We start from the raw sequence: 17,244 nt of genomic DNA, 5'->3' as shown, positions 1-17,244 counted from the left end.
AAGCGTGTGGAGGGTTGCCTAAAGGTGATTTACACCCTAGCAGGAGCTGTGCATCAGCCCACTATTGCAGCTACTTGGGCTGCAGAGGCTATTGAAGCGTGGGCTAAAGGAGGTGGAGGCAGAGCTGCCGTCCATTTTCTCTGACGTCCTAGTGGATGCTGGGAACTCCGTAAGGACCATGGGGAATAGCGGGCTCCGCAGGAGACTGGGCACTCTAAAAGAAAGATTAGGTACTATCTGGTGTGCACTGGCTCCTCCCTCTATGCCCCTCCTCCAGACCTCAGTTAGATTCTTGTGCCCGGCTGAGCTGGATGCACACTAGGGGCTCTCCTGAGCTCCTAGAAAGAAAGTATATAATTAGGTTTTTTATTTTACAGTGAGACCTGCTGGCAACAGGCTCACTGCAACGAGGGACTAAGGGGAGAAGAAGCGAGCCTACCTGACTGGTGGTAGCTTGGGCTTCTTAGGCTACTGGACACCATTAGCTCCAGAGGGATCGAACACAGGCCCAGCCTCGGTCATCTGGTCCCGGAGCCGCGCCGCCGTCCCCCTTACAGAGCCAGAAGCAAGAAGAACGTCCTGGAAATCGGCGGCTGAAGACTTCGGTCTTCATTAAGGTAGCGCACAGCACTGCAGCTGTGCACCATTGCTCCCTATGCACACCACATACTCCGGTCACTGATGGGTGCAGGGCGCTGGGGGGGGGGGCGCCCTGGGCTGCAATTAGAGTACCTTAACTTTGGCAAACAACACATAATATAGCCTAATAAGCTATATATGTGTAAAAATCCCCTGCCATAATACAATTAGAAGAGCGGGAGAAGTCCGCCGAAAAAGGGGCGGGGCTATCTCCCTCAGCACACTGGCGCCATTTTCTCTTCACAGTGCAGCTGGAAGACAGCTCCCCAGGCTCTCCCCTGCAGTTTCCAGGCTCAAAGGGTTAAAAAGAGAGGGGGGGCACTAAATTTAGGCGCAAACTGTATATAAAAAGCAGCTATAGGGATAAATCACTTTCTATTAGTGTAAATCCCTGATTAAATAGCGCTGTGGTGTGTGCTGGCATACTCTCTCTCTGTCTCCCCAAAGGACTTTGTGGGGTCCTGTCCTCAGTCAGAGCATTCCCTGTGTGTGTGCGGTGTGTCGGTACGGCTGTGTCGACTAGTTTGATGAGGAGGCTTATGTGGAGGCGGAGCAGGTGCCGATAAATGTGATGTCACCCCCTGCGGGGCAGACACCAGAGTGGATGGATAGGTGGAAGGTATTAACCGACAGTGTCAACTCCTTACATAAAAGGCTGGATGACGTAACAGCTATGGGACAGCCGGCTTCTCAGCCCGCGCCTGCCCAGGCGTCTCAAAGGCCATCAGGGGCTCAAAAACGGCCGCTACCTCAGATGGCAGACACAGATGTCGACACGGAGTCTGACTCCAGTGTCGACGAGGTTGAGACATATACACAATCCACTAGGGGCATCCGTTGCATGATTTCGGCAATGAAAAATGTGTTACACATTTCTGACATTAACCCAAGTACCACTAAAAAGGGGTTTTATGTTTGGGGAGAAAAAGCAGACAGTGTTTTGTTCCCCCATCAGATGAATTGAATGAAGTGTGTGAAGAAGCGTGGGTTTCCCCCGATAAGAAACTGGTAATTTCTAAAAAGTTACTGATGGCGTACCCTTTCCCGCCAGAGGATAGGTCACGTTGGGAGATATCCCCTAGGGTGGATAAGGCGCTCACACGTTTGTGCCGTCTCAGGATACGGCCACCTTGAAGGAGCCTGCTGATAGAAAGCAGGAGGAAATCCTGAAGTCTGTATATACACACTCAGGTACTATACTGAGACCTGCAATTGCCTCAGCATGGAGGTGTAGTGCTGCTGCAGCGTGGTCTGATACCCTGTCAGATAATAGTGTTACCCTCGACAGGGATACTATTTTGCTAACCATAGAGCATATTAAAAACGTCGTCTTATATATGAGGGATGCACAGAGGGATATTTGCCGGCTGGCATCCAGAATTAATGCAATGTCCATGCTGCCAGGAGGGTATTAAAGACCCGGCAGTGGACAGGTGATGCTGATTCTAAAAGGCACATGGAGATTCTGCCTTATAAGGGTGAGGAATTGTTTGGGGATGGTCTCTCGGACCTCGTATCCACAGCAACAGCTGGGAAGTCAAAATTTTTACCTCAAGTTCCCTCACAGCCTAAGAAAGCACCGTATTATCAGGTACAGTCCTTTCGGCCTCAGAAAAGCAAGCGGGTCAAAGGCGCTTCCTTTCTGCCAGAGGCAAGGGAAGAAGGAAAAAGGCTGCACCAGACAGCCAGTTCCCAGGATCAAAAATCTTCCCCCGCTTCCTCTACGTCCACCGTATGACGCTGGGGCTCCACAGGCTGAGCCAGGTGCGGTGGGGGCGCATCTCCGGAACTTCAGCGACCAGTGGGCTCGCTCACAGATGGATCCCTGGGTTCTGCAAGTAGTATCACAGGGATACAAGCTAGAGTACGAGGCGACTCCCCCTCGCCGTTACCTCAAATCAGCCTTGCCTGCTGCCCTCAGAGAAAGGGAGGTAGTACTGGCGGCAATTCACAAGCTGTATCTTCAGCAGGTGATAATCAAGGTACCCCTCCTTCAACAGGGACGGGGTTACTATTCCACAATGTTGTGGTACCGAAACCAGACGGTTCGGTGAGACCCATTCTAAATTTAAAATCCTTGAACATTTATATAAAAAAGTTCAAGTTCAAAGTACCTCAAGGGTGTGGTACAGGACTGTCATTACCAATTCCAGACGTTGCCGTCTGGTCTGTCCACGGCACCGTGGGTTTTACCAAGGTAATGGCCGAAATGATGATGCTCCTCCGAAAGAAGGGAGTCATGATTATTCCGTACTTGGACGATCTCCTTATAAAGGCGAGGTCCAAAGAGCAGTTGCTAGTCGGCGTGGCACTATCCCAGGAAGTGCTGCATCAGCACGGCTTGATTCTGAATATCCCAAAGTCGCAGCTGATTCCTGCGACACGTCTGCTGTTCTTGGGCATGATTCTGGACACAGAACAGAAGAAGATATTTCTCCCGGAGGAGAAGGCCCAGGAATTATCATCTCTGGTCAGGGTCCTCCGGAAACCAAAGCAGGTGTTGGTGCATCACTGCATGCGAGTCCTGGGAAAGATGGTAGCTTCTTACGAAGCAAGTCCCTTCGGCAGATTCCATGCAAGGATCTTCCAGTGGGATCTGTTGGACAAGTGGTCCGGATCGCATCTCCAGATGCATCGGTTAATCACCCTGTCCCCGAGGGCCAGGGTGTCTCTGCTGTGGTGGCTGCAGAGTGCTCATCTGCTCGAAGGCCGCAGATTCGGCATACAGGACTGGGTCCTGGTGACCACGGATGCAAGCCTCCGAGGTTGGGGGGCAGTCACCCAGGGAAGAAACTTCCAAGGACAATGGTCAAGTCAGGAAACTTCCCTACACATAAATATTCTGGAACTAAGGGACATTAACAACGCCCTGAGTTAAGCAGAACCCCTGCTTCAAAACCAACCGGTTCTGATTCAGTCAGACAACATCACAGCGGTCGCCCATGTAAACCGCCAGGGCGGCACAAGAAGCAGGGTGGCAATGGCAGAAGCCACAAGGATTCTTTGATGGCGGAGAATCACGTGATAGCACTGTCAGCAGTGTTCATTCCGGGAGTGGACAACTGGGAAGCTGACTTCCTCAGCAGGCACGACCTCCACCCGGGAGAGTGGGGACTTCATCCAGAGGTCTTCCAGCTGATTGTGAACCGTTGGGAACGGCCACAGGTGGACATGATGGCGTCCCGCCTCAACAAAAAGCTAAAAAGATATTGCGCCAGGTCAAGGGACCCTCAGGCGATAGCTGTGGACGCTCTAGTGACACCGTGGGTGTACCAGTCGGTTTATGTGTTCCCTCCTCTTCCTCTCATACCCAAGGTACTGAGAATAATAAGAAGGAGAGGAGTAAGAACTATACTCATTGTTCCGGATTGGCCAAGAAGAGCTTGGTACCCAGAACTTCAAGAAATGATCTCAGAGGACTCTTCGCCTCTGCCGCTCAGACAGGACCTGCTACTGCAGGGGCCCTGTCTGTTCCAAGACTTACCGCGGCTGCGTTTGACGGCATGGCGGTTGAACACCGGATCCTAAAGGAAAAGGGCATTCTGGAGGAAGTCATTCCTACGCTGATTAAAGCTAGGAAGGATGTGATCGCAAAACATTATCACCGCATATGGCGAAAATATGTTGCTTGGTGTGAGGCCTGGAAGGCCCCAACGGAGGAATTTCAGCTGGGTCGATTTCTGCACTTCCTACAGTCAGGGGTGACTATGGGCCTCAACTTGGGTTCCATTAAGGTCCAGATTTTGTCTCTGTCGATTTTCTTCCAAAACGAACTGGCTTCACTGCCTGAAGTTCAGACTTTTGTTAAAGGAGTGCTGCATATTCAGCCCCCTTTTGTGCCTCCAGTGGCACCTTGGGATCTCAACGTGGTGTTGGATTTCCTAAAGTCGCATTGGTTGAGCCACTTAAAACCGTGGAGCAAAAATATCTCACGCGGAAAGTGGTCATGCTGTTGGCCTTGGCTTCGGCCAGGCGTGTATCAGAATTGGCGGCTTTGTCATGTAAAAGCCCTTATCTGATTTTTCATATGGATAGGGCGGAATTGAGGACTCGTTCCCAATTTCTTCCTAAGGTGGTATCAGCGTTTCATTTGAACCAACCTATTGTGGTGCCTGCGGCTACTCGGGACTTGGAGGATTCCAAGTTGCTGGACGTAGTCAGGGCCCTGAAAATCTATGTTTCCAGGATGGCTAGAGTCAGGAAAACTGACTCGCTATTTATCCTGTATGCACCCAACAAGCGGGGTGCTCCTGCTTCAAAGCAGACTATTGCTCGCTGGATCTATAGCACGATTCAACTTGCACATGCTGCGGCTGAACTGCCGCACCCTAAATCTGTAAAAGCCCATTCCACGAGGAAGGTGGGCTCTTCTTGGGCTGCTGCCCGAGGGGTCTCGGCTTTACAGCTTTGCCGAGCTGCTACTTGGTCGGGTTCAAACACATTTGCAAAATTCTACAAGTTTGATACCCTGACTAAGGAGGACCTTGAGTTTGCTCATTCGGTGCTGCAGAGTCATCCGCACTCTCCCGCCCATTTGGGAGCTTTGGTATAATCCCCATGGTCCTTACGGAGTTCCCATCATCCACTAGGACGTCAGAGAAAATAAGAATTTACTCACCGGTAATTCTATTTCTCGTAGTCCGTAGTGGATGCTGGGCGCCCATCCCAAGTGCGGATTGTCTGCAATACTTGTATATAGTTATTGCCTAACTAAAGGGTTATTGTTATGAGCCATCTTTTCGTGAGGCTCAGTTGTTATTCATACTGTTAACTGGGTATAATATCACGAGTTGTACAGTGTGATTGGTGTGGCTGGTATGAGTCTTACCCGGGATTCAAAATCCTTTCCTTATTGTGTCAGCTCTTCCGGGCACAGTTTCCCTAACTGAGGTCTGGAGGAGGGGCATAGAGGGAGGAGCCAGTGCACACCAGATAGTACCTAATCTTTCTTTTAGAGTGCCCAGTCTCCTGCGGAGCCTGCTATTCCCCATGGTCCTTACGGAGTTCCCAGCATCCACTACGGACTACGAGAAATAGAATTACCGGTGAGTAAATTCTTATTTTTTCTGATAATGCTAGACAATGTCTTTCGTACATTGTCACAGCCTCTCATTACATTAAGGAGGCGGCTTCTGATGCCGGTATTCTGGTGGCCAAGGCTTCTACTACGTCCATTTTGGCTCGCTGGATTCTATGGTTACGGTCCTGGTCTGTGGATCTGGACTCTAAGAAAACCCTGGAGGTACTCTCTTTTAAGGGATATATTCTTTTTGAGGAGGATCTCAACAAGATTGTGGCTGACTTAGCTTCTGCTAAGACCGCATGTCTACCTAGTACTGCTCCTTCGGCTCCGAAGGCTAAGAGTACTTCCTTTCGTTCCTTTCGTCCTTCAGGTAAAGCAAAGGGTCAGGCGACCCGAAACAGGCTCACACTTCCAAAACCGCTAAGCCCAAACCTAAACGATGTTGGGCTGCCCATCAGCCTGCTTCCAAACCAGACAAGCCTGCTGCATGACTGGACGGGCCTCCCCAGGGGGGGATCCCAGGGTGGGAGGCCGACTTCTACGGTTTACCCAGGAATGGTTACAGACCACTTCAGACGCCTGGGTACGGGAAGTCGTTGCTCACGGATATGCCATCTCTCAAGAAACGTCCCCCCTCGCCAGGTTTGCCTGACAGACATCCCTTCAGATCCGGTGAAGGCAAAAACTCTTCATTTGGTGGTACAGTCCCTCCTGGACACTTTCCCTGTTCCGTGTTTGGTTAGCGATGCTATCCTTCTATAGTTAGCGTTGCTTTCCTCTGTTCTGGTTAGCTCTGATATCTTATTGTTGTGTGTTTGGTTCGTTACCTCAACAATTTTGGGGGTCATTCCGAGTTGATCGCTCGCTAGCAGTTTTTAGCAGCCGTGCAATCACATTTTCGCCGCCCACTGGGGAGTGTATTTTTGCTTTGCAGAAGTGCGAACGCCTGTGCAGCAGAGCGCCTGCAAAAACATTTTGTGCAAAACAAGACCAGCCCTGTAGTTACTCTCCGTGTGCGTTGATTCTAACGACGGAGGGACGGCTTTTGACATCACACACCCGCCAAGCGAACGCCCAGCTACGCCTGTGGTTTTTCTGCCAGGCCTGTGTTTTTCTAAGCACTCCCTTAAAAACGGTCAGTTGACACCCAGAAACGCCCTCTTTCTGTAAAACTCCTTGCGGCTGGCTGTGCGATTGGAATCGTCGCTAGAACCAGTGCAAAACCACAATGGACTTTGTACCCGTACGATGTGCGTGCGCATTGCGGAGCATAGGCATGCGCAGATTAGCCGTTTTTTTCACCGATCGTTGCGCTGCGAAAAAACGGCAACTAGCGATTAATTCGGAATGACCCCTTTTGTGTTAAATCCTTCTCTCGAAGTATGTCCGTCTCCTCGGGCACAGTTTCCTAGACTGAGTCTGCAGGAGGGGCATAGAGGGAGGAGCCAACCCATACTATTAAAGTCTTAAAGTGCCAGGCTCTAGTGGACCCGATATATACCCCATGGTAATCTAGTATTCTTCAGTATCCACTTTGGACTACGAGAAAAGGAATTACTGGTAGGTATTAAATTGCTATTTTTCATTCCAATGTCTCTCTTCTAGATGAGCCAGCCAGATGTTCTAATACAAGTTCTTGATATCCTCAAAAACTGTGGTAAGTCATTTCTCTGTCACACTTGCCACATTTTATTGCATGGACTCGAGTTGAGATATATATATATATATATATATATATATATATATATATATGTATAAAAATACCGAATAGGGGTTCAAGCGACCAGCTGTGTTGTATTTCTGGGTTTACCAATTCTGTCAACACACTAGAATATATGAATGATTAGATAAAAATATTTTATTTATACAACACTATAAAAACAGCGAGAGTAGTTAAAGAATAAAAATAAATATAGATATAAAAACCAATGTAAAATATAAGAGATTGCAGTTTAAAGTGCACATTGCGAGGTGCATATATTGCTCCAGTGAAGTAAGGTAAAGCTGAGGACTGTCACTGGTTTAGCAGGAGGTCACTGGGGAATGGTCACAATCTGTATCTCTCATAATTCAGTATCAGTTCAAATGCCGGCTGTCGGGATCCTGGCGTTCAGGAGAACAGATGCCGGAATTCTGACTGCTGACCGGTATACCCACTCGGTTGGTGGGTTCACAAGTGGGAATAGAAGCTGTGGCGGGCGGACTCGCTGCCGGGATTCCAGCAGATGGGAAGCCGCTGTCTTTATACTGACAACCGGGATCACGTCTGCCGATATATCATAGAGCAGTTACTGATGAGCGTTTTCTGCCTCTCTGTATACTGTGTTATTGGGAATATATAATGAGTCTCTGTATACTGTGTTATTGGGAATATATGAGTCTCTATATACTGTGTTATTGGGAATATATAATGAGTCTCTGTACACTGTGTTATTGGGAATATATAATGAGTCTCTGTATACTGTGTTATTGGGAATATATAATGAGTCTCTGTATACTGTGTTATTGGGAATATATAATGAGTCTCTGTACACTGTGTTATTGGGAATATATGAGTCTCTATATATACTGTGTTATTGGGAATATATAATGAGTCTCTGTACACTGTGTTATTGGGAATATATAATGAGTCTCTGTACACTGTTTATTGGGAATATATAATGAGTCTCTGTACACTGTGTTATTGGGAATATATGAGTCTCTATATACTGTGTTATTGGGAATATATAATGAGTCTCTGTACACTGTTTATTGGGAATATATAATGAGTCTCTGTACACTGTGTTATTGGGAATATATAATGAGTCTCTGTACACTGTGTTATTGGGAATATATAATGAGTCTCTGTATACGGTGTTATTGGGAATATATAATGAGTCTCTGTATACTGTGTTATTGGGAATATATAATGAGTCTCTGTATACTGTGTTATTGGGAATATATGAGTCTCTAAATACTGTGTTATTGGGAATATATAATGAGTCTCTGTATACTGTGTTATTGGGAATATAAACGTACGTGTTGTGTATGTGAATTTGCCTTACTAATAACTGCGTTTTTTTGTGCATCTTAGTTACAGTGCGAGGCGACAGAACTGCCCTGAGTAATGTGATATGTGCCCCTGTCCCTATGTGTGTGCGACTGATTGGAGATAATCCGCTTCACCGGCCTATCCAATTACGGCATTTATCAGGGATTGTGAGGCACCCAGAGCATAATACACATAAAGCCGACCCCTGAGCTGGGATAGGGAGCTTATCCTGGATCCTATGTACACTGCTCAAAAAAATAAAGGGAACACTTAAACAACACAATGTAACTCCAAGTCAGTCACACTTCTGTGAAATCAAACTGTCCACTTAGGAAGCAACACTGATTGACAATCAATTTCACATGCTGTTGTTCAAATGGAATAGACAACAGGTTTAAATTATAGGCGGCAATTAGCAAGACACCCCCAATAAAGGAGTTGTTCTGCAGGTGGTGACCACAGACCACTTCTCAGCTCCTATGCTTTCTGGCTGATGTTTTTGTCACTTTTGAAAGCTGGCGGTGCTTTCACTCTAGTGGTAGCATGAGACGGAGTCTACAACCCACACAAGTTGCTCAGGTAGTGCAGCTCATCCAGGATGTCACATCAATACGAGCTGTGACAAGAAGGTTTGCTGTGTCTGTCAGCGTAGTGTCCAGAGCATGGAGGCGCTACCAGGAAACAGGCCAGTACATCAGGAGACGTAGAGGAGGCCGTAGGAGGGCAACAACCCAGCAGCAGGACCGCTACCTCAGCTTTTGTGCAAGGAGGAACCGGAGGAGCACTGCCAGAGGCCTGCAAAATGACCTCCAGCAAGCCACAAATGTGCATGTGTCTACTCAAACGATCAGAAACAGACTCCATGCGGATGGTATGAGGGCCCGACATCCACAGGTGGGGGTTGTGCTTACAGCCCAACACCGTGCAGGATGTTTGGCATTTGCCAGAGAACACCAAGATTGGCATATTCGCCACTGGCGCCCTGTGCTCTTCACAGATGAAAGCAGGTTCTCACTGAGCACATGTGACAGACGTGACAGAGTCTGGAGACGCCAAGGAGAACGTTATGCTGCCTGCAACATCCTCCAGCATGACCGGTTTGGCAGTGGGTCAGTAATGGTGTGGGGTGGCATTCTTTGGGGGGCCGCACAGCCCTCCATGTGCTCGCCAGAGGTAGCCTGACTGCCATTAGGTACCGAGATGAGATCCTCAGACCCCTTGTCAGACCATATGCTGGTGCGGGTGGCCCTGGGTTCCTCCTAATGCAAGATAATGCTAGACCTCATGTGGCTGGAGTGTGTCAGCAGTTCCTGCAAGACGAAGGTATTGATGCTATGGACTGGCCCGCCCGTTCCCCAGACCTGAATCCAATTAAGCACATCTGGGACATCATGTCTCGCTCCATCCACCAACGCCACGTTGCACCACAGACTGTCTTGGAGTTGGCGAATGCTTTAGTCCAGGTCTGGGAGGAGATCCCTCAGGAGACCATCCGCCACCTCATCAGGAGCATGCCCAGGCGTTGAGGGAGGTCATACAGGCACGCGGAGGCCACAGACACTACTGAGCCTCATTTTGACTTGTTTTAAGGACATTACATCAAAGTTGGATCAGCCTGTAGTGTGTTTTTCCACTTTAATTTTGAGTGTGACTCCAAATCCAGACCTCCATGGGTTAATAAATTTGATTTCCATTGATAATTTTTGTGTGATTTTGTTGTCAGCACATTCAACTATGTAAAGAACAAAGTATTTAATAACAATATTTCATTCATTCAGATCTAGGATGTGTTATTTTAGTGTTCACTTTATTTTTTTGAGCAGTGTATTTCTTTGTGATTGCGGGTTCTTTTTCAGCTGATTGGTTGAAAACGGATCGCCAATGTAAGGGCTCGGGTTACCCTAGGGTTACCCTAACCCAATATAATTGGATACCTCCTAAGTCTGACTCCGTAGACAAAGAACATTGGACCTTGATGTGAGACATTAATGTGAGGGGTACATTTACTAAAGCTTCTCAAACAGAATTGGTGATGTTGCCCATAGCAACCAATCACATGCTGTCTATCTAATAGGCAATAGAGAAATGCTAGACAGCATCTGATTGGTTGCAATGTGACCGGATGGTCCCGTACGAGAGCCCTCTTCGCTACGCGTCCCGCCCCCAGTCACTGAATGGACCTGGCCAAGTAGGGGGTTCCCGCTTTAATTTTCTACTATCCATGCCAGCACAATTCCGGTTTTTCTTTTTTTGCATTTGTTAGATTATACCTAACAACAACATTAGTGTGTTAGCCTTTCATTCAAGATACAAATGAATCATTTTGGAGACAGAGTGTTGCAGTAAAACTTAATTGTAACTATGCATTTTCTAACAGACATGGAGAGTACTTTCTTTTTGACATGGAAGAGATGTCAAAACACAGATTAACATTGTGAAATATGGGGAGAAGCTGATCTCACATGTATAGCAGCATTTATCTGCTAGGTGTAATCTAAACAGCTATTATCAGATGTGATCTTATATGAGATATTGAATTAGAATTTATCTATAAACCTTCTGATTGCATAGACTTTATATCACCAATATCATCTCTGCTGCTCACAGGATATTTTTGATAGATTACTATCATTTTTTGTCATTAATTTCTGTGATTACTGCTGCTTATTGGATAAGTTTGATAGATTACTATCATTTCTCTTATCACCCATTTTTGAGCAAAATATATAAATAATTTCAAGATGATAACATTTGCTCTTCTTGATTTATTCATATTTTTACCACTGTTTAAAAGGGGAATAATCAATTGATACGTCTAGTATACCCCTGTTATTTCATTTTAGTTAAGTATTGGATAAATAAAAGCTAAGTTTTAATTATAGACAGTTTTCATCTTTTTCACATATCTAATCATCAAAAGAGTGCTCCAAATATAGGAATTTCTTCTGTTTGGTAAGATGTGGGCTCTTCCACACCCACCAAATCATTTTGTATCTGGTACACTATTCCTGGGAGCACCTCCAACGTCAGAATAGTTGCCCATTTGGGCTTAATATATATTTTTTCTGTTTAGTTGGTTTTTTGAGATTCAGTCATTTAATACAATTAGTCTGGTGCAGGGTAAACCAAGTTTTGCCGGTTCCCGCTTACCGTCAGTAACTGTCTGTTACTGACTCCACCCACTGTGCAGTGGGCAGGTTCTACGACGCCACCACCAGGCTCCTCTTTACCGTGGCGTCTGGAATCACGGTTCTGCTCTGTATGCGTTGACACTCTGTCTTACCACACCTGTGTGGTCTTGATGAATTCCCAATCATTGCTTGCCTAAGCACAGCACGGTAGCTGGCTGGAGGCGGAGCTTGGAGACGCTGGTTACACCCTGGACAGCCGGAAAACGGAGCTAGGTTTCGCCTAGCCCTGCATGTCACAAGATGAAGCGGTCGTCTTGAGGCAGAATGTTTATTTGCCCAAAATAGTCTTAAAAAAGACCCAGCAATACAGCAGATGTCACAGCAGAAAGTAGTTGGTATAACACACTTGGAGCTCACAGGCCTCCTCTTTTTTTATACAGTAAAACCCCAATGCATCTCAGGGTGTAGTTCCGCCCCTGAGTCCTGTCCATCCAATCAGGATAACTTACAAAATATATATAAATTACATTTTAAAAGGATTTAAGTGCATGAAGCAGTTTCCTCCTTTCTGTCACACACAAAGTTTGGTGTCACTTAAACTCCAATTCCTACCACCTGGGAGTTTACACTTCACCATTGATACATTTATCACATAGCTTCAAAATACAAATGTTCCTCCTTCCTGCAGATACCATTCAGGATTCGTATATCAATTAAACCAGCTACATAAATAAATACAGGTTCCAAACCCATACCAATCCCCATACCACTGTACATATAGAATAAGGAAATCCCAGTGATTAACATCTTTCCCTGAGGAACTCTCACTACCAGCCATTACCTGCTGCGCACTGTCCAACATCAAAAGGTTTTTGTCGCCAGCTCTGTTAGGAGAGGGCAATTAGTTTCCCATCTCCTAGTCTCAGAAGATAGGGGATCCTTATTCAGTCATATATAGTAAGTGCATTTTTCCCTTTAAAATACAGGTAGGCACATCTTAAATATAAATACATTTAAACATGCAATCCTACAACTGTGCACAAAGCACTACATAGGACATGTTATACACATCATTAAACATGTAATCCTACAACGGTGCACAGAGCACTACATAGGACATGTTATACACATCATTAAACATGTAATCCTACAACGGTGCACAGAGCACTACATAGGACATGTTATACACATCATTAAACATGTAATCCTACAACTGTGCACAGAGCACTACATATGACATGTTATACACATCATTAAACATGCAATCCTACAACTGTGCACAGAGCACTACATATGACATGTTATACACATCATTAAACATGTAATCCTACAACTGTGCACAGAGCACTACATAGGACATGTTATACACATCATTAAACATGTAATCCTACAACTGTGCACAGAGCACTACATAGGACATGTTATACACATCATTAAACATGTAATCCTACAACTGTGCACAGAGCACTACATATGACATGTTATACACATCATTAAACATGTAATCCTACAACTGTGCACAGAGCACTACATAGGACATGTTATACACATCATTAAACATGTAATCCTACAACTGTGCACAGAGCACTACATAGGACATGTTATACACATCATTAAACATGCAATCCTACAACTGTGCACAGAGCACTACATAGGACATGTTAAGACACATTAAACATGTAATCCTACAACTGTGCACAGAGCATTACATAGGACATGTTATACACATCATTAAACATGTAATCCTACAACTGTGCACAGAGCACTACATAGGACATGTTATACACATCATTAAACATGCAATCCTACAACTGTGCACAGAGCACTACATAGGACATGTTATACACATCATTAAACATGCAATCCTACAACTGTGCACAGAGCACTACATAGGACATGTTAAGACACATCATTAAACATGTAATCCTACAACTGTGCACAGAGCACTACATAGGACATGTTATACACATCATTAAACATGCAATCCTACAACTGTGCACAGAGCACTACATAGGACATGTTATACACATCATTAAACATGTAATCCTACAACTGTGCACAGAGCACTACATAGGACATGTTATACACATCATTAAACATGCATTTACAGAACATGGCGCCAAGCACCAATTTGTCCATTAAAATGTCGCTGGGCAGCTGAGGGTTAACCTTTTCAGCGCCGTGGCCGCCAGTACACATGTGTCGGGGGGATCTCCGGCCACAGGCAACATCACCAATTCTCTGTTTGATAAGCGTTAGTAAATGTACCCCTCGGACTAATTTGCGCACAGATGTATAAGTGTTGCACACCACAATAATCAGTGCAGTTTAGCCATTGTGAGGGAAAAACATGCTTGGTGCAGGTTGTGTCACACAGGACGTAGCACAGACGCGGGGAGTTATGTGAGGACACATCTGTAGTATGACAGTCGCAATGTAAGGAACTGACCGTATCTGGAGTGCTGACTTATGGAGAATAGACCTGAAGTTACAGGTACACATAACCACCACTGAGCTACGTTCCTCTCCATATAACGCTGTGGTAGAACTATGGACAGTCTCTTATTTTCTCCTCAAAGATGCTGAATTTACACAGTTCCCGACTGGCTTCCAGGATACAGTAACGGGTGGTTCCCAGTTTGCTACGTGTGGGTAGAAGGTTAATATACAGTACCAAGGGGTTGTGCAGAAGTGGACAGCAGCCCTTCTCACATCTATTGCTTTCTCTCTCTCTTTATGCAATCCAGCTCGGTATATAGATGTTGAGTCTGATTTCCATGCCAAGGTTCCTGTGGTGTTCTGCAGAGTCAAGAAGAGGTATGTTACCTCCCTGAGCGGATGTCCATGTTATGGGAACGTTATTCTGAGTTTTATTGGAGAAGAAGTTAATATAGAGCACCTTGACCCAAATATGCTACATTACCCATGGCATTCCTGCCCCTACATCTTCCACCCTGTTAGGTGACTAGGCAGTGACTGGAGCATAATCACGAACAGTACCTTTATATTTCACCTTTCCTGACATACCCGTAAATATAATCCATGAGTAGGGGAAACAAAGATTGTGACCTGCTAAAGATAATATGGGATGTAAATATACTGAGCCAGTACAAAATGATCCGTTAACACGCCATGCCGCAGTCAGTACGCTGTATGTGACCTTTCCACGCCATGCCGCAGTCAGTACGCTGTATGTGACCTTTCCACGCCATGCTGCAGTCAGTACGCTGTATGTGACCTTTCCACGCCATGCCGCAGTCAGTACGCTGTATGTGACCTTTCCACACCATGCCGCAGTCAGTACGCTGTATGTGACCTTTCCACGCCATGCTGCAGTCAGTACGCTGTATGTGACCTTTCCACGCCATGCTGCAGTCAGTACGCTGTATGTGACCTTTCCACGCCATGCTGCAGTCAGTACGCTGTATGTGACCTTTCCACACCATGCTGCAGTCAGTACGCTGTATGTGACCTTTCCACGCCATGCCGCAGTCAGTACGCTGTATGTGACCTTTCCACGCCATGCTGCAGTCAGTACGCTGTATGTGACCTTTCCACGCCATGCCGCAGTCAGTACGCTGTATGTGACCTTTCCACACCATGCCGCAGTCAGTACGCTGTATGTGACCTTTCCACGCCATGCTGCAGTCAGTACGCTGTATGTGACCTTTCCACGCCATGCTGCAGTCAGTACGCTGTATGTGACCTTTCCACACCATGCCGCAGTCAGTACGCTGTATGTGACCTTTCTATGCCATGCTGCAGTCAGTACGCTGTATGTGACCTTTCCACGCCATGCCGCAGTCAGTACGCTGTATGTGACCTTTCCACGCCATGCTGCAGTCAGTACGCTGTATGTGACCTTTCCACGCCATGCCGCAGTCAGTACGCTGTATGTGACCTTTCCACACCATGCTGCAGTCAGTACGCTGTATGTGACCTTTCTATGTCATGCTGCAGTCAGTACGCTGTATGTGACCTTTCCACGCCATGCCGCAGTCAGTACGCTGTATGTGACCTTTCCACGCCATGCCGCAGTCAGTACGCTGTATGTGACCTTTCCACGCCATGCTGCAGTCAGTACGCTGTATGTGACCTTTCCACACCATGCCGCAGTCAGTACGCTGTATGTGACCTTTCCACACCATGCTGCAGTCAGTACGCTGTATGTGACCTTTCCACACCATGCTGCAGTCAGTACGCTGTATGTGACCTTTCCACACCATGCTGCAGTCAGTACGCTGTATGTGACCTTTCCACACCATGCTGCAGTCAGTACGCTGTATGTGACCTTTCTATGTCATGCTGCAGTCAGTACGCTGTATGTGACCTTTCCACGCCATGCTGCAGTCAGTACGCTGTATGTGACCTTTCCACACCATGCTGCAGTCAGTACGCTGTATGTGACCTTTCCACACCATGCTGCAGTCAGTACGCTGTATGTGACCTTTCCACGCCATGCCGCAGTCAGTACGCTGTATGTGACCTTTCCACGCCATGCTGCAGTCAGTACGCTGTATGTGACCTTTCCACACCATGCTGCAGTCAGTACGCTGTATGTGACCTTTCCACGCCATGCTGCAGTCAGTACGCTGTATGTGACCTTTCCACACCATGCTGCAGTCAGTACGCTGTATGTGACCTTTCCACACCATGCTGCAGTCAGTACGCTGTATGTGACCTTTCCACGCCATGCCGCAGTCAGTACGCTGTATGTGACCTTTCCACGCCATGCTGCAGTCAGTACGCTGTATGTGACCTTTCCACACCATGCTGCAGTCAGTACGCTGTATGTGACCTTTCCACACCATGCTGCAGTCAGTACGCTGTATGTGACCTTTCCACGCCATGCCGCAGTCAGTACGCTGTATGTGACCTTTACACGCCATGCCGCAGTCAGTACGCTGTATGTGACCTTTCCACACCATGCTGCAGTCAGTACGCTGTATGTGACCTTTCTATGCCATGCTGCAGTCAGTACGCTGTATGTGACCTTTCCACACCATGCCGCAGTCAGTACGCTGTATGTGACCTTTCTATGCCATGCTGCCGTCAGTACGCTGTATGTGACCTTTCCACACCATGCCGCAGTCAGTACGCTGTATGTGACCTTTCTATGCCATGCCGCAGTCAGTACGCTGTATGTGACCTTTCCACACCATGCTGCAGTCAGTACGCTGTATGTGACCTTTCTATGCCATGCCGCAGTCAGTACGCTGTATGTGACCTTTCCACACCATGCCGCAGTCAGTACGCTGTATGTGACCTTTCCACACCATGCCGCAGTCAGTACGCTGTATGTGACCTTTCCACACCATGCTGCAGTCAGTACGCTGTATGTGACCTTTCCACGCCATGCTGCAGTCAGTACGCTGTATGTGACCTTTCCACGCCATGCCGCAGTCAGTACGCTGTATGTG

The 17,244-nt window shown here is 46.8% G+C and overlaps 1 protein-coding gene across 1 annotated transcript in view; it reads left to right on the top strand.

Moving 5' to 3' along the window:
• The window catches only part of TUT4 (terminal uridylyl transferase 4), a 424,536-nt gene that overhangs the window by 177,067 nt on the left and 230,225 nt on the right, over nucleotides 1-17,244 (top strand). The window contains exons 7-8 of the mRNA XM_063938888.1: nucleotides 7,268-7,319; nucleotides 14,572-14,641. Coding sequence (XP_063794958.1) covers nucleotides 7,268-7,319; nucleotides 14,572-14,641 — 122 coding nt within the window. The remainder of the gene's footprint in view (nucleotides 1-7,267; nucleotides 7,320-14,571; nucleotides 14,642-17,244) is intronic.

Source organism: Pseudophryne corroboree, chromosome 9 (assembly GCF_028390025.1).
Source record: "Pseudophryne corroboree isolate aPseCor3 chromosome 9, aPseCor3.hap2, whole genome shotgun sequence".
Lineage (NCBI taxonomy): Eukaryota > Metazoa > Chordata > Amphibia > Anura > Myobatrachidae > Pseudophryne > Pseudophryne corroboree.
The sequence above is the reverse complement of the archived record's forward strand: the minus strand, read 5'-3'. Positions and strand labels throughout refer to the sequence as shown.